The sequence below is a fragment of the Nycticebus coucang genome, chromosome 19, assembly GCF_027406575.1.
Source record: "Nycticebus coucang isolate mNycCou1 chromosome 19, mNycCou1.pri, whole genome shotgun sequence".
In the NCBI taxonomy this organism is placed as follows: domain Eukaryota; kingdom Metazoa; phylum Chordata; class Mammalia; order Primates; family Lorisidae; genus Nycticebus; species Nycticebus coucang.
This window is the reverse complement of record NC_069798.1, coordinates 15,647,600-15,666,005: the sequence shown is the minus strand read 5'-3', so window position 1 is coordinate 15,666,005 and position 18,406 is coordinate 15,647,600. Positions and strand designations below refer to the sequence as shown.

The 18,406-nt window shown below is 41.6% G+C and overlaps 1 protein-coding gene and 1 pseudogene across 2 annotated transcripts in view; one reads left to right on the top strand and one right to left on the bottom strand.

Moving 5' to 3' along the window:
• LAMA3 (laminin subunit alpha 3) overlaps positions 1-18,406 on the bottom strand; it is a 285,924-nt gene that overhangs the window by 43,356 nt on the left and 224,162 nt on the right. For both annotated transcript variants that reach the window (XM_053571366.1, XM_053571367.1), the window contains 13 exons: positions 16,333-16,439; positions 12,393-12,443; positions 11,667-11,818; positions 8,689-8,799; positions 8,473-8,584; positions 8,077-8,244; positions 6,400-6,596; positions 4,780-4,896; positions 3,473-3,627; positions 3,016-3,157; positions 2,450-2,552; positions 650-766; positions 378-557 (listed from right to left, as the gene is read on the bottom strand). In XM_053571366.1, the coding sequence (XP_053427341.1) occupies positions 378-557; positions 650-766; positions 2,450-2,552; positions 3,016-3,157; positions 3,473-3,627; positions 4,780-4,896; positions 6,400-6,596; positions 8,077-8,244; positions 8,473-8,584; positions 8,689-8,799; positions 11,667-11,818; positions 12,393-12,443; positions 16,333-16,439 (1,712 nt within the window). The remainder of the gene's footprint in view (positions 1-377; positions 558-649; positions 767-2,449; positions 2,553-3,015; positions 3,158-3,472; positions 3,628-4,779; positions 4,897-6,399; positions 6,597-8,076; positions 8,245-8,472; positions 8,585-8,688; positions 8,800-11,666; positions 11,819-12,392; positions 12,444-16,332; positions 16,440-18,406) is intronic.
• On the top strand, positions 9,173-9,568 carry LOC128571739 (40S ribosomal protein S12-like; annotated as a pseudogene).

Sequence of the window (18,406 nt, the reverse complement as noted above, 5' to 3'; positions counted from 1 at the left end):
AAAAAATCTGTTTTCTAGTTCTTAATATCAATTAAAATTTGGTGCCTCATGATTCAGGAACTCATACCACCACTCTATAAGAAAAAAAATCAATAGCATGATCCATAGACTAAAATTTTAAAATATCCTATCTGGTTCTAACTAACAGACTTGAATATATTATGCACATCTTTTTTAATGTTTTAATTTCTGATAGCAGAGTTTACACGGGGAAAATTAAAATGGACCAAAGCACATAACAACAGAGAAAATGTCGAAGACAGGGCGGCACCTGTGGCTCAAGGAGTAGGGCGCCGGTCCCATATGCCGGAGGTGGCGGGTTCAAAAAAAAAGAAAAGAAAATGTCGAAGACAGTCTGGTGAAAGAATGCCCAGTACCTGAGCTGTCTGCATCGGCCAGAGCCTTGTTGAAGTCTTCACTCTGGGCGGCCCCATACGTGTCCTTTATTCTTTCCACGTCCGTCTGAATGGGGCTGAGCCCATCCAGAACCTCATTTGTGATATCCGTGGCCTTTCTGACCATGTTCTTCGCGTTAGTGAGCATGCCATCTATGTCGCCTATGTTCACACAAATGGGGGAAAGGAGGTGTAAATATCTCGAATGTTCAACTGAAGAAGCCAAGTACAGTGGGTTAGGAAGATGCTCCAACCTCTCTGGATCCCACGAAGCTCGTCGCGGACAGTCGTGAGATTGGAGTCTATCAGTTCTTTCTGAACTGTCACAATATTCAGCGTTTCCTGCAGGTTGTTGAGAGCCGGAATGGTTTCTAAAATGAAATAGAGCATCAGGAGGCAATTACTTTGTGCGTTTTGCTCTCCACTGGTATTCAGATTGACATGTCTATAGAGTGTTGAACAGACTTGCTTCTCAGGGGTCACCCCCGAGATGCCCACAGTTCTGGGATCTTCTGATTACAGAGGCCAGAAGCGGATCAGAGCCTTGTGGTTTCAGGCTCCTTGGAAATGCACAAGAAGAAAGGGAGAGGCTCAACTTCTACTCTGCTTAGAGAAAAAGATGATGTTTAGCGAAGGCCTTGGCACCTGTAGCTCAGCAGTTAAGGGAGCCAGCCACATACACTGGAACTGGCAAGTTCAAATCCAGCCTGGGCCTGCTGAACAACTACGACAACTACAACAACAACAAAAATAGCCGGGCATTGTGATGGGCGCCTGTAGTCTCAGCTACTTGGGAGGCTGAGGCAAGAGAATCTCTTAAGCCCAAGAGTTTGAGGTTGCTGTGAGCTGTGATGCCCCATCACTCTACTAAGGGTGACATAGTGAGACTCTGTCCCAAAAACAATAAATAAAAATAAATAAAACACTGAGCCTAACTCTAAACCCAAATTTTGTAAAGGTAAATAAGATGTCACACCAGGAAATTGGAATTCTTGAAATTTGCTAGGCAAATGATTGTGTATTAGTACTTTTTTTGTATTTTATTTTTCATGTATTTAATTTCTTTTTAATGTGACAAAAAGAAAAAATGAAGGAAAGTAAGGAAGAAAGAAATTAATTTACAAAGACATCATCTAATCCCTCTGAAAGGACTAAGAGGTCGAGTGAGGGCCGTGGCCTCATGGATGACCAATAAGAGAACAGAGAGACTCAAGAGACGGCATTTTCAGAACCATGGGAGTTTGGTGAGATTGAGATAGTTTAATTATTTTTAAAATATTAACTAAAATATGTGAGTATTTTCCAAAATTTTAAGCAAAAATTGTGCTTAAAATTTCTCATGCTGCACTGTGGTAGTGATTTTGGAGGCTTTTAGTTGCTAAGATCTTAGGACTTAGGAAATTTTGTGACTGGGTACAGTGACTCATGCCTATAATCCCAGCACTTTGGGAGGCTAAGGCAGGAGGATCATTTGAAGACAGGAGTTCAAGAACTTTCTGAGCAAGAACGGGACCGATCTCTACAAAAAATTAGAAAAAAGTAGCCAGGCATAGTGAGCCTTGCCTGAAGACCCAACAACTTGGGAGACTGAGGCAGGAAGATCACTCGAGCCTGTATTGAGGCTGCAGTGAGTCACGATGACACTACCGTACTCTACTCCGGGTGACAGAGTAAGACCCTTGTCTCTAGGAAGAAAACAAACTAACCAACAAAAGGAATTTTGAGGCAGTTGCTCTAATGACTCAAAACTAATGATCTTGATGTGTCTGTTCCCAATGCCATGATCACAAGTGAATTAAATTAAAATAGCATCTCCCCTCAAGACCAGGCCAAAAGAGGCATGTTGATATTTATAATGCTCCAGTTAGTTTCTATGTGCTAGATAGAGGATGTTTAGAATATCAGGTACATATGTGATATTAATCAAATAAACTGTGGATTTCACTTCATTGACGCTGAGATTCAAAAAGAGCCTTCGCTTCTAAGCTGCCCCTCCTGTCCCAGAGATGATTGAAAGCCAGCCCCTGACCGTCCCCACCACTGCCCACCAATACCTCGCTGTAGCTTCTTCTGGGTCATCTTGGCTTCCTTTAATAGTTTATCGCTGTCAGAGCTCAGGCTCTTAGCTTTTCTTGGAAGATCTTCCTTTATCACCGTCTGAAAGTGAAGCATTTACCAGCGTTAAAAACATCCTGTATCTTAAAAAAACAAACACAGGAAGGTTTTTCATCTGAGACTAAAATGCTCCTATTTGTTACAGGATGAAGTTCATAGGGAGAGGGGAATTAGAAGTAGAGTGTTCTCTAAGAGTTAAGGTTAAGGTGCTATCTGGCCATACATGCCTCAGGGAAGTGGACTTATTTAGTTAGGCTCAGAATGGATAATCGGTGTAATTTCTATCTGGTTTCATGGCTAGGTAGTTTTTAAACTGTATAATAGACATGAACTGGTCAAATTCAGGTTATCCATATCTAGAGGTAGTTCTATTCTATACAACAAGTTCTGATTTAAAATAATGTGTCTTTTTTAAAATATATATCCCTCAGCGTCCACGGAAAGAAAATAAGCAAACCAGCTGTCTCTAAAGCAAATGTGGAGAAGATCAGGGAGAAGCACCCACCTGGAGGGCCGACTCTGACGCACCGAAGGCCTTGTTGGCCGCGTCCTCCGCGGCTTTGATGGCATTTAGGATGTTCTCGTAGGCAGTGGCAGCGTCTACCGCACAGCGCACCAGCTCATCCCCGCTGGCGTTTCTCTTGATCCTGGGAGACGGGGCAGGTTAGGTCCCCCCCACAGCCTTCCCCTGCCAGCAGCTGAGGTTCCTGCAAAGCTTCCCACCCTTTTGGAAGGTGGAGATCTGAGGCAGTGGCCTCCACAGCTCTGCCCCAGAGAAGTGCTCAGGAATTAGCTCCCTCATCTCTGGTCAGCTTCTGACCTAGGTCTGGGGCTTTGGCCCTGGCCGCACCCTCCACCCCCTTCTGCGATCCCGCTAATGCAAGGGAGGGCCAGGCGTGGCTCAGGACAAATCAGCTGCCCTGGGCCCACATGCCCTTTGCGGCTGGGGGTCATGCACTCACTCTTCCAGCTGCTTCGCCAGCTCTTGCAAAGACCGCGCGTGCTTTTCTGCCTCCTCCGCCAGGGACGCTTTGCCAGCAGATTTGGAAAGGTCTCTCACTTTGTCGCTTAGTTCTTGTCTCACATCATTTAAAGTGGCAGCTAATTTTTCATATTCCTATTTTTCCCCAAGTAAACAAAGACAGTGTAAATTCAAGCACAGAATGTATACACTATTTTCTCAAACTCTGAGCAATTGTATTTTCTAAATTCATTTACCACACCAATTAATCCTCGGTTCCTTTAGATCAGGGGTCCTCAAACTGCGGCCCGCGGGCCACGTGAGGCGGTGTGATTGTATTTGTTCCTGTTTTGTTTTTTTACTTCAAAATAAGATATGTGCAGTGTGTATAGGAATTTGTTCATAGTTTTTTTTTTTTTAAACTATAGTCTGGCCCTCTAACAGTCTGAGGGACAGTGAACTGGTCCCCTGTTTAAAAAGTTTGAGGACCCCTGCTTTAGACAGTGGCATTGATAATATTTCCCCAATTTTTACTATCACCTTCACCATGGTGGGGACATCTTTTAGTAACTTTTATAAAAGCACAATGTCATCATCAATGTATAATTGTACTAAATCAAAGAACCTTTTTTTGTTTGTTTGTTTTAGAGACAGAGTCTATGTGGCCCTTGGCAGAGTGCCATGGTATCACAATTCACAGCAACCTCACACTATTGGGCTTAAGCGATTCTTTTGCCTCAGTCTCCCAGGTAGCTGAGACTACAGGTGCCCTCCACAACGTCCAGCTATTTTTTGGTTGTAGTTGTCATTGCTATTTGGCAGACCCACGCTAGGTTCGAACCCGCCAGCTTTGGTATATGTGGCTGGCACCCTAGCTGCTGAGCTACAGGCACTGAGCCAAAAGAACCTTTTGTAAGATTTAGAATTAACCATTATAAAAGATACTTTTAAAATCTCCATTGGACTGCTAAGAAATTTTGTCAGTATTTTATCAAGTTTTAAAGGTCTTCCGTTAACAAAGGTATGATTGCTATTTTCAAAATAGCATTATAATGCTTTGCAGGTGTTGTAACAAAAGCGATTTGCTCCTTGTAGACAAATTAGGTAATACAGATAGATATAAAAAAAGACATATCGTTCCTACTCCTCCTCTAAGGGAGAACCATTGTTAATTTCAGTTAAATCCGTTCTATTAATATCTAAAAGACATATGCTTTGTGAAAAAATAGGTCAGCCCATCTCATTGTTTCCTGGCAATATAATTAAAATGCTTTTAGATGTTTCGAGAGAACAAGTGGTCTCCTCTACCTTCTGGCTTTTCTCCAGCAGCTGCAGCAAAACGTTGGTTTGCAGCAACGATGAGTCTGCAGTGGTTAGGTACTTGGTGAAATCAGTCTGCAGAGAATTTATTTCTTTCACTTGTCTCTGGAGAAAATGAAAAGAACACCTGCTTGAGTTCCATGATATATTATCAGAAGACCAAGACATATTTACCGGACAATAAGTAATCTCAGAGTCAGAATGCTTTCTTGCATATAAAGATCATCTAAGTGACTACAAAGTGACAGGAACTCTGTTCTCCCTGCCGTGTCACATGTTAGCGTAGTTCCCCTAAACTACATGCAATGAAATGATCGTCACTGTTGAAGGAGTTTTCTACAGGTGGGGTTGACTTAGCCTATAAGGTGGCTATATTATTAAGGTCTTTTTTGTTCATTTTTTTTAGTTTTTAAAAATTTCTATGGTCTTGTATGTGGAACGGGATGAGGAATTTTAACTAAATAAACTATCACCAATTATCAGCACACTTTACATGCCAGGCCCTTGAAGGAGAGATTACAGAGGACCTGAGGATGTTGGGCTAGAAGGCGGCTAGTGTCGGCTCCTGCCCCCTTCCCCGGCATAATCAGTGACTTCACACAGAGGTGTTACTATCTAAAGAGGCTGTGAGAACTACGCATGTGGTCAGCCACTCTGACAGCATGTGTTCAATATATTTATTTTCTTTCTTTATTTATTTTTTTGAGACAGAGTCTCACTCTATTGCCCTGGGTAGAGTGCTGTGGTGTTACAGCTCATAGCAACTTCAAACTCTTGGACTTGAGCAATCCTCTTGCCTCAGCCTCCAAGTAGCTGGGACTACAGGCACATACCACTATGCCCAGCTATGTGTTGTTGTCCAGTACCTCTCCAGCTATGGTTTATGTTTTTAGTAGAGACAGGGTCTTTGCTCAGGCTGATCTCCAACTCCTGAGCTCAAGCAATCTGCCCACCTCAGGCTCCCAGAGTGCTAGGATCACAGGACTGAACCACCACACTCAGACAACTGCATTTATTTTCATTTACCAACTTCCTCCTCTTTTGGAGTCAGTTCTGTATTATTCAACTATGATCCTGCTGTCATTTTATAACCCCTCACCCTTTTTTTGTTTCAGAATACAGTGTTCACCATTAAAAACATAAACTATAAGATCTGAAGCTCTAAATTCTATCCATATGCCATCTGTATTTTTATTTCCTATAAAGCAAGAAATAGCTTTAAATGCCTTTGCTGGTGATTATAATGATGACGTTTATACATATGACACAAAAAGTCAGTTGTTTAAAACACATGATATACAATCTAGGTTCATTAGAACAATACTAATTTCTCATCTACTTGGCGACATTATTCCTCTGCTACCCCTTCAGAAACACTTTGGATTGCTTTGTGCCTGTGGTTGATATTCAGAATCTTTTCTGGCTGCTGAGGAGTAGAAATAACTTTGGTTTTACATTTAATGCTCCATTCCTGTTTGATCAGGCACAGAGGTGGTATAACCAGACATCCAGAGAGGTACCTGGTAATGGAACCTTGTTAATAATAAAGATCCCCATTTCCTTCATCCTTACTGATGAAAGTGGGAAGCCTGAGGACTGTGACCTCACCTGGATGGCTTCCAAAGCTCTCTCATTCTCTTGGTTGAGGCCAGTGGCCTGCTTTGCTTGGGCAGCCGCCTCCTGGAGCATGGCACGGAGGTCATTGAGTTTGGCTTCATATTCATTTAAAGAATCCCGCATACTCTTAACAAGTCCATTGTTCTCCACCTGGTGAGTTTCCAGCCAGCTCCGGATCCGGTTCAGCACTGTAAGACATCACTTTCTGTTTTCCACTTGAGAGATGAGTATATTGAAGCTAAATTATAAAGACTACAGAAGGAGAACCGAGTTGCTACTCATTTCACGATTTTCCTTGAACTTTGGAGGAGATGAGGAAGGAAACGAACATTTACACAGACCTGCTATGTGCACGGCACACTCTGGCTCACTTAGCATCTAGAATAACCACATGACAACAGTAATTATCTTTCCTGTGTTTTAGAGAAGGAAATGGGGGCCCTGAGAATTTAGGGGATTGACCTAAGGTTAATGGACCAGTCAAGCCGGGGACTTGAATCTCCGCTGCAGAGTATAAAGGGCACATTCCTTCCACTGCTAATGCTACCTCTTTACAATCAAAAGCTGAGACTGCTGTTAAATCTGAACAATAAAAATGCTGCAAGAAAACTGTTACTATCTGGGGCGGCACCTGTGGCTCAAAGGAGTAGGACGCTGGCCCCATATACCAGAGGTGGCGGGTCCAGCCCTGACCAAAAGCTGCCAAAAAAAAAAAAAAAAAAAGAAAGAAAGAAAAGAAAACTGCTACTATCTGTGTATTAACCACTGATACATCATTTTATTAAAGGATGAATATCAGTACTTGAAAAAATAATAATGATATTTATTTCTCAGTTTTCGACTAATGAGATGTTTTTCCTAATGAAAACCTTTGAATATCTTGGGTTGATTTCCAGTACATTTATTTTTTGTGTAGTACAGGGTGAGTATTCCCTAATCCAAGAATCTAAAATCTGAAATGCTCTAAAACCCAAATCTTTTTGAGTGCTGACATGACACCACAGAGGAAAATTCCAGGCCTGACCTCACACAACAGGTCATAGTCAAAATGCAGCCCCAAACTTTGTTTCACAAAATTATTAAAAATAGCATATATAATTACCTTCAGCTGTGTGCATAAGGTGTAAATGAAACATAAATGAATTTCGTGTTTAAGCTTGGGTCCTATTCCCAAGAGATCTCATTAAGTACATGCAAATATTCTCAAATGGCAAAAACCTGGAAGCGCATCTGGTCCCAGGTATTTCGGGTGGGGGATATGCAACCTCTAGTAAGGCAAAAATCAATTTGTGATTTGAAAACCCAACAGTGGTGAAGCGACTGTTAAAAATGATACAACTAGAAAATTGGGAAGAGGTGAGCGAAAGTCAGGGGAAAAAATGTAGTTAAAAAAGGGAAAGAAATACCAATATCTAACTTTAAGGAGAAGAATCTTTTTTTTTTTTTTTTTTGCATGATGGTAAGATGTTATATTCTATAGCTTCGGTAGTTTGGAGAAAAGGATCTTGGTGTCCTGGTGGGGGAAGTTACCTATTTTCACTACATGATATTACCCAACAGAAACATCTGTGGAAATGATGAGACTTTCCACCCGGCACTAGGAGGTGCTCGCTGTCCTTTCAAGCCAATTGGAAGGGAGAGGATGCAAGAACTTGGGGGTGTCCTTACAGAGCTGGGCCTCCCTTCTTTCAGCTTCTGCTTCTCTGAGGTGCTTTCCCAAGTTCCGGTTCCGCAGCTCCCTCATCATGCGTTGGGCCTCAGCCAACTCTCTGGAAAAGTCGCCTGAAGGCACATTGTTCCCTCCTCCATCTGTCCCAGAGACCTGCTTCAAGAGAACTAAAAAAAATCAAGTAGTTTATTAAACTGGGAATTCTGGGCTCCGGCAGACCAAAACAACAACAACAACAAGGCAGAAACTTTCACGAAGGTTTCATATTAGTTGTTTTAGTACCACCGTGGACCTCTTTCATAATGTCGACCTCTTCGAGGGAATTCTTTCTGTGTGCAACAAAGATTATGTAACAACAACAAAAAAATGTAAGAGGGCTGAGTAACTCTTCTTACTGTGCACATTCCGGATGACATTTTTAATCTTCGCGTCCAACTCTTTTACACTTTGAGCTGTCCGGTCAACATTATTAGACAATGTTTGTGCTTTTCTGGAATTCATTTGTGCCTATATGAAAAATCAATTGATTAGGAACAAATTAAGTTGATTGGGGAAAGAAAAGCCTAACAATATTTTGAAAGACGAAAAAATACGCTAACCTAACATATTACCTTTTCTTGAAAAGTCTCAAACTCATGATTCAAATTACTCAGCTCTTTCTCCAGGCCATCAATTTTTGATCTGTGATTTGAAATGGCAGAACGGTAGTTGAACAACTGATTCTGTACAAAAAAAAAAAAAAAAGTTGATGTCACTTTAGAATAGAAATCTAGATTAAATCCTAGTAATGAAATTAAGAGTCACTTAACAAGACAGATGCTGGTTCCACCAGAAAAAAATGTGGTTCTTTGAAATCGGTAACATGAAGAATCTACTTTCTGATGTAAACTGTGATATGGCTCTAAAATAAAGCAGCAAATGTGCAAAACGTGAATCGGCAAGAGATACTTTCTTGAATTAATGAGCTGACCTCATAGAAATGAGGATGATACTACTTATCTGATGTGTTCATTTTCATATTTTGTAAATAAAAAATCTACAATGGCTTTTCCCTTGGGTGAGTTCAAGATTCAGCCTCCCTCATAACCCACCGCCATGGCCAAGAAAGGCATTGCTGCTGGAGGTGGAATGGACATGACATTAACACTGCTTCACACAAGGTGCCAAAGACCTTCCTCATCCTCCATGGCCTTGCACGTGGAGTCTGCCAAAGCCTTAGACAGGCACCAAGCCCATCTTTGCATGCTTACCTCCAACTGTGATGAGCCCGTGCATGTCAAGTTGGTGGAGGCCCTTTGTGCTGAGCACCAAATCAACCTCATGAAGGTCAAGGACAACAAGAAACTAGGGGAATGGGCAAGGCTTTGTAAAATTAACAGCAAGGGGAAACCCGGTGAAGTGATTGGTTGCAGTTGTGTAGTCGTAAAGGACTATGCCAGAGAATCTCAGGTCAAGGATGTCGTTGAAGAGTACTTCAAGTGTAAGAAATAAGTAAATAAAACTTTGGCTCATGATCCTTAAAGAAAAAAAAAAATCTGCAGTGAACCTGACAATATTAAAAGCAGTCCACATAGCTACTTTATTGAAGGAACCATTAGATTCAAAGGATCTAACCTAATACAGCTGGCAGGAACTCAGAGCTCACAGAGTCAAATAGCCTCATATTATAAATAAGAAAATGAAATCCAAAAGAAGTTGGATGACTTGTCCATGGCTGTATAGCTGATCAGTGATTGTTTCAGGACTGTAATCCAGGTCCTTTGTCCTTTTGTTTAGTACTAAACGGACTCATGACTTTTAGATGCTAACGTTGCTGTACGTTATATCTACACCAATGGTTATTTTCTTTTTTTTTTTTTTTTTTTTTTTTTTTTTTTTTTTTTTTTGAGTAATTTTTTTTTTTTTTTTTTATCTTTTTTTTTTTTTTATTGTTGGGGATTCATTGAGGGTACAATAAGCCAGTTACACTGATTGCAATTGTTAGGTAAAGTCCCTCTTGCAATCATGTCTTGCCCCCATAAAGTGTGACACACACTAAGGCCCCACCCCCCTCCCTCCATCCCTCTTTCTGCACCCCCCCATAACCTTAATTCTCATTAATTGTCCTCATATCAAGATTGAGTACATAGGATTCATGCTTCTCCATTCTTGTGATGCTTTACTAAGAATAATGTCTTCCACTTCCATCCAGGTTAATACGAAGGATGTAAAGTCTCCATTTTTTTTAGTGGCTGAATAGTATTCCATGGTATACATATACCACAGCTTGTTAATCCATTCCTGGGTTGGTGGGCATTTAGGCTGTTTCCACATTTTGGCGATTGTAAATTGAGCTGCAATAAACAGTCTAGTACAAGTGTCCTTATGATAAAAGGATTTTTTTCCTTCTGGGTAGATGCCCAGTAATGGGATTGCAGGATCGAATGGGAGGTCTAGGTTGAGTGCTTTGAGGTTTCTCCATACTTCCTTCCAGAAAGGTTGTACTAGTTTGCAGTCCCACCAGCAGTGTAAAAGTGTTCCCTTCTCTCCACATCCACGCCAGCATCTGCAGTTTTGAGATTTTGTGATGTGGGCCATTCTCACTGGGGTTAGATGGTATCTCAGGGATGTTTTGATTTGCATTTCTCTAATATATAGAGATGATGAACATTTTTTCATGTGTTTGTTAGCCACCAATGGTTATTTTCAATTTTGAGGGGAAAAGGTATTAATATCTTGAAAGATTTTACAAGAAAAAATGATACTGTTACTTCCGTATGCATGTCAGAGCCAGTGTTGGGCAAAAGAATGCAGGCTTTAGAGTTTAATTCCAAACCCTAATTCTACCAATTAGTAGATGAGCCCCTCACTAACAAAGTCTTACTCCCCCCATAGTAAACTGGGGATTATAATACTTAGCTGCAAGGTTAACTTTGGTGATAAGTGAGCTAAGGTATTCTGAAATATCACGGGCACAGGAGCATTCAGAAATGTTAGTTCCTTTCTCGTATTTACTTCTGAATTTTCACACTGTATGTTATGACAAAATGATACTTTTAATTTTACAATAGGAAAACTGTGACACATTACTATATAGAATGTCAGCAGAACACCTGGATAAGAAGTCTGGTGGATACAGCACGATATTTTAGCATTTAATTTTGATCCAGCATCATGTTAACTGACTTCTAGAACCATCATCATGTTAACTGTGGTTTTAGTCTCATATTTATCTTCTACAATTGAATTTAAGGTTTATTTAAAAAAAAATAAACTAACAAAGCAAATCCTAGGCCCACTGGACAATTCTATCAAACATTTATAGAATTAATACCAATTTAACAGAAATCTGTGTTTGAGTCTTCTGAATGCAAGACATTGAACTAAACAAAGGCTCCATGAGAAAAATTAGCCCAGAAAGGAAGTAAAAGATGTTCACGCAAAAGTATTAGTTTTATGTATTCGCAAATCCTTTCTGCCAGTAAAAATCTAATCTTCACTTGGATCAGAGAAAGGAGGAAACCCCCTGAGCCTTACAAGGAGTCAGCCTCTTCCCCCTTCCTATGGCATCTGCTCACCATGCGTGTAGTCGGGGGAACGGGGCACTCACCCTCAGATCCTTGGCCTGGGCCTCCATGTGTCTCATCTGCTCCAGAGTCCCGGCGCTGGCACTCAGGCTCTGCAGCCGAGACTTGACCAGGCGGAGTTCCTCGTCCATGGTGGCCAAGTCATTCAGGAGGGTCATCACACAACTGTCACAATCTGTAGGGGCCACAATCAGAGACAAACATGCTATGTTGGAGCTGCTAGAATGCAAACAGCAGAGGGGCTGTGCAGCCCAGGCCACATACATGTGTGCGGATCATCACAGGCAAAAGTCCCAGACCTGGGGTGGGAGGGGTGTACATTCTAGAAAGGAGAGCCCTACACACAGGGAGCTTAAAAAAAAAAGAAAAAAACGGGCAATTCCATGCAACTTGTCACTTAGTTTGTACGTGCAGAAAACAATAATAAATAACTTTTGTCTATGGAGAGCTTGCTGTTTCCCAGGCATTGTGAGAAGGAATTTATTTCCAAGCATGCTCCCAATAGCCCTTTGAGGTAGGTCTGGTTATTATGTCCATTTAGAAATGATGACGTTGAGACTTGGAGAGACAAGGTCACCTGCCAAAGGTCATACAGCCAGGAGTGGAGAGAGGCGGGATGTAACCCTAAGTCTTCCTCCCAGCTCCTCCCACAGTGGCCTTCCCAGACTGGAAACTGCAGGTCTCAGCCCAGGGCGCACATGTCTCACACTGAACCCCACCACTTGAGAAGAGCAAGGGCTTTTTCTCACCATCACATTCTTCTGCAGGGCTGCTATCTTTGGGCTCTTGGTTTATGCATTCTGAAATCAGGAAATAACCAAAGAAGACCTTGTTATTAAACTTTCTCTTCATCTGATTTTTAACTCAGTTTTCAGAAAAGTTACTTGTGGAAGGTTTTAGTCACCCAGCTACCCAGCAATGTGGGCTGGTCCTTTTCCCTCTCTCAACCTTGCATCGCCAGGGAGCTTGGTCACCTCCCAGCAGGGACTTCTTGGGTGGCCTCTCTGATTACATAGTCCAGTCCAGTCCTCTATAAAGGGCCATGCTTTTCTTATCAAATTAAAACTCCTAATCATTAGCGTTAAGGCTTTCTTCATATATTCACGCCTCTTCCGGTATCATTCAAGAACACAGAACAATTATTCATCGAGCACCTTTGAGTACCCATGAGTGTGCCATGGCCTGAGCTGAGTGCTGGAAATTCAAGACAGAATCCCTGCTGCTCTGGGATTTAACAGTCACATGGGGGAGGCAGATGAATTAACACAAAACAGTGACAGATGCCATGCTAGGTGCAGCCACATGCTGTTAGTGGGCCATACTGCCCACTACACAGGGCACATATAAACTGAGCTTTGAGGTTCTCAGCTACAGCAGGAAAGCTGAGTGGACATCCTGGGACACTCTCTCTTCTTTCCCTGTGCCATCCATTCTTATACAGACATGTCCTCCCACTTCCACCTGAGAAGTAATCTAACTTCGCCACAGCCAAACTCTGAACTTGATGTTTTCCTGGACATGCTACAGAGGCTTTCATGTCTGTACTTCTCAGCAGCCAGTAATATACACACTTTGCGTGTATATACATACATTTTAAACCTCATCCACTTTTAATTGTAAAAAAAAAAAAGTTCATTATGGAAAATTTGGGAGAGTCAGAAAAATAAAAATATCACCCTCCATCCTACCACTGAAAGACTTCCTTTATATATTCGTATACATTTTAATTTATCTCATATAATCACAGGTTTCTTTTATTCATTCTTAAAAAAAAAATCTTTGCCAATTCTTAGACGAATATTTAGTGATGACAGTTTTATTTCCTCCATTAGTATGTAAATGCCTTCCAGCCAGGAAACACAGTTTTATTTCCTTCACAATTTCCACAATACCCTGAACAGTTTATGGGGTACTAGGCTTCTCTGGGTGAATGATTTATCTGTGCAATTTTCCCAACAAGCTTGAGTTTTGACCACCAAGGAATCTGTACCTTATTAGTTGAGGGGGAAAAAAAGAAGAACGAAAAAGAAAAAAAAAGTTCACATAAACAGGAAAGTCACATGCATAAGTATTTTCTTCTAGCTTTGGAATAAATAGTTACCATCTTCATTTCAGGTTGCTTATTTTTGTTATTGGAATAGGGAGAAATGAGGGTTAAGGAGGCATTAATCCCATAAATAAGCTGTGTTTGATGTACAAACTCCTTGAATAGCTCCAGTAATGGTAGGAATCCCCTCCTTCTAAAATATTCTTCCTGAAAATAATTTCAAATAGATCTCCCCTCTTGGCCTCTCTCTTTGCTGTAAGTTCTGTCTCTTATGCCTGTGGTCCCCAATATTTGGGCCAGGACTGGTATTAGTCCGTGGCCTGTTAGAAACCGGGCCACACAGCAGGATGTGAGGGGTGGCCGAGTGAGAGGAGCTTCATCTCTATTTGCAGCCACTCCCCATCGCTCACATCACCACCTGAATTCCACCACCTGTCAGATCAGCCTGGGCATTAGATTCTCACAGGAGGAGAATCCTACTGTGAACTGTGCGTGTGCGGGATCCAGGTTGCTGCTACTTATGAGACTCTGCTGCCTGATGGCTGGACGTGGAGCTGAGGTGGTGATGCTAGGCCTGGGACCGTATAGTTGCAGGGAGACAAGCTCAGGGTTCCCACCGATTCTGCATTATAATGAGGTGTATAATTATTTCATCATTTACTACAATGTAATAATAACATAAATAAATGCACAATAAATGTAATGCACTTGAATCGTCCCGAAACCCTGCCCCCACAGAAGAAAAATCATCTTCTGTGAAACTGGTCCCTGGTTGCAGACCATTGCCTTACACTACAGAGAACAAGATCAACCTTCCCCCCACCCCTGGCCTGCAAAATAAGTCCTTTCCAGGTCCCCATGCATTGCTCTGGCTAGTCCTTCCCCGTGTGACACTGTTCCAAGTCATATCACAGTCGTATTCTCTTTCCAAACAAACTATAGCTTATCTGTTGTCTTCTAAGACATAAATAACCCTCATAGAGGACTTCAGTGAGCAGAGGGCCATGGAGACTCTGGCTTTGGACACTGGAACAGAGAAGACAGCCTCAGCTGTCTTCAGGGCCACACCACCCCTTGAGCCGCACTGAGCTAACTGCTGACCACAGCCTTGAGCTGTTTTACATCTCCTGCTATTAAGCCACGTCCCACTTATCACACACCAAAAGGTTGATGGTTGTTTTCCATTCACCTATCAACCACACACTTACCCTTAACATAATTGAGTCTGGTTGGAGGTGGCCCATCAGCCCACAGCCCATCTCAGGCTATGGAGGTCCTTCTGTATTCTAAAAGTGTCACATTTAGGAGTTAGGGAATTTCACCCCCAAATATGGCACCCTCATATGCTGATTATTTTAAATCAAAGGCCCTTACTCTGATTATCTGCTGAAAATCCAGACCTACCAAAGAAGAAAGCAATTACTTCTGGTACCCTCCATGAGTTGTCATGAACTGAACTCCTATCACAGGAAGAAAGACTGAAATCTGTCAATACACCAGGACAGACTTTTGTTCCAAATTATCGTCTTCTCTGCAGGCCCAACAGACTTTAGATCAGGTCTCATTCTGTGTTCTCCATGCCCACTGAATCTTCCTGAAATCATTTACTATTCCACGTAACGTCATCACATTTCCCCATCTCTCTTTCCCCTACGAAGAAGAGTATATAAGCATCTGGACCCCACCGAGTTCTGGGTAATCATTCTCCTGTGCACATTAACATAAAATTTCATATGCATCCTCTCCTATTAATCTGCCTGTTGTCACTAGGTTTTCAGTGAACCTTCAGAGGTTGAAGGGGAAGTTTTCTCTTGGCTGCTAAACAATTCTTTCCAACTTTGTATCATCTGATAACTGGGGAGGCATGCTCTCTGCACTTCCACCCAAGCTGCAAATGCAAATGAAATGAACAAGACGTAGCCAAGGATGGAGCCCTGAGGCATGACAACAAATTCCCCACTCCAGACTGGCATTGACCCATTTACTCAGCAGGCACGCCTTTGGGAATAGCCACTCGACCAGATCTAATCCATACACCTGGGGTTAGTATTTTATCTTGTCCATTACTATAGGCTGAGAGATTCTACCTAAGTGTTTGGTGTTACATTACTTCGGGGGTATTATTTTGATAAATCATATTAGTATTCTCTGCCAAAGAAGGAAAAGCTTGGTCTTCCTCTTTGTTCCAAGTTGTTCCTAATGAACCCATCCTAACTCCCGCTAGTTAACTTTTCTTACATGTTTAAAATCGACCCCAATGACCCACCCACATGGCAGAACGTGTATTGCTATAGGAGAAATAGTATTTTGACTTCTTCAGATACACACATGAAGAAAGATGACCTGATGACAACATCAAAGGGAGGTCTCAGCAAAATCACCAAAGTAGGGTCTGAAGTTATTTTAGTAAAAATTGTGGAGTTTGAAAAACAATTTTCTTAATAAAGAAAAACCTGATTGAAGTACGTTATTCACCCAAACTGCAAATACTACCTAAGTATTGCCAATGTCTTTAAAAGAAGGGGACAATTTATTAGCTGGAGTTGTGTATCAGGCTTCCTGAAAATTTGTGCCTGAGGTCTTACCCTGTTCTTCGACACCAGTTTTACAAGTGCGTGTGAGTAGAGGCGAGGTCATCTTACCTCCAGTCAGGGGGTTGCAGCTGCCCAACTGGCCATTGCTGTTACAATTGCATGGTTGGCAGCTACCTCCAAATTTCTGAGGATTCCCGAAATATCCCGGTGCACACCTACACAAAGGAGAAACATGGAAATGACTCATCGCTTGTTCCTCCTAATTTTTTCAACATCTACCTTTCTGTTTGGGATATTGTAACCCTCTGAGAGGAAGGATGAGATAGTTGCAAGAATGAGTGCATCCTGATACAGATATTGGCTCCCTGAATTTCCTCATATAAATAAATTGAGAGATTTGACTAATTTTAAATTTTTGCAGGAAAGAGGACTTTCTTAATATTTCCTATTGCGTTTTTTTCAAGTTTGCATAATTCGTGTTTGCCTTTATGGCTGGAGTGTCTGCAAAGCATCAGGAAGATCTGGCTGGAACATGGCCTCCACCACTTACTAGGGTGCTCTTACACTGCTGGGTCTTGGGCCCCAGTTTCTTTGTCACTTTCACCCCATGGAAACATAAGCTCCACAGAGATATCTTCTTGTGTTTTTTTGTTTTGTTGCCATTTTGTGTACCGATGTATTCCTCAGCACCAGAAATGGTGCCTGGCACATAGTAGGTGCCAGATAAGTATCTGTTGAATGAATCAATCACTGGGCTAATAATACCTACTTTGGCCAATGGATATACAATGTAAGATAACATAGCAAAGAATTAAGCGCAATATCTGCACATAATAGACACTCAATAAAAGGTAGCTATCATTATAAAACATGATGAAATTTTCATTTTCTAATTGGTATCATTGGAAATTATTACATTTCAGAAAGTAGAAGGGAAGCAGAAAACCCACGTATTCCCAAATTATCAGGCCCATAACTAGACTGAGGAAACTTATCTAAGTCTACTAAGCCAGGGGTAACATACTAATAATAGCCAGGCATCCACCTAACAAACCATACCATGCAGAAGATTTATACTTTAAAATACTTTACTTTTAGATGTCTCAGCTGTATCTAAACTTTCCATATAAAAGATTCAAAATTACAAACTACTCTAAATTAAAGTCACATAAATAATCAGGAAGCTTGATTCCACTTCTTGCTCATTCTTGCAAACCACTGCTTGCTTACTGATTATAAGAAATAACTTGTCTCTTGTTCTCATTTTATGGTAGTGGCTAGACACCAAGGATGGGAATAAAACTTCCCAAGTTCATAGATGATATTGGTACAACAAAGAGCAGAGAATGTCTTTGACATTTGTGGCTCTGAGTGGCCAAGGGAGAAAGATGTGAAGAGCATGATGGGCTCTAGGAAGCCTTTTCTACCCCTCCCCCAGGCCAGACCCTCCCTCCTCTACCCAACCAGATTCCTGGGTAACACATTTTCCTACTTTTCACACACTGTCCTTGTATTTATTATCACAGCCCAGGTGACGACTAGCCTGGGTGGACAACCCATGTTTAACAAATAAAGAATGTTGACATCAAAATGGCATGTACCTGTGAAAAAGTTTAAAAAAAAATTTAAGAAACAATAGCTTGTTTTCTCAAGACAACAACTATAACAAACACAAGCTGACAGAAGATCTGTTAATTAAAGATCTCTCTTCAAATGAACTTTGCCAAGTGATGTCTCATTAAGCCTGTTACTGTTTTCTGCTTCCTTGTTTGTGGAAAACCATAAGGAGAAGTAAATGAGGCTGGATCTCCAGGTGTGAGTCCCATGGCTCCCAAATCACAGAAACTGGAATCCCTCCTTAGGGCCCGGCTGTCAGACGCCCCTCCTATTGCCTGGTTCTCCCATCTCCCACTGTTTTACTGGCTCATTTTTAGTTCTATCCCTCACTGGGCTGGAGAGCCCTAGAGGGCAGAGTCTGTGCTCTCGTGTCTCTAGAACTTAGCACAGTGCCAGGCATATACTGGGACCTCCATACATTTTTCATAGAAAGAAAAAAATGAATAATAAATGTGAGGCAGCTGTGAGAAATGTTCCCTTTGCTGAAATGGAAAATGGAAACTAGAAGAATGTTAAATTATCTCTTTTACTGCAGGACAGAGTCTGGGCTCTACTCATCCCTTAG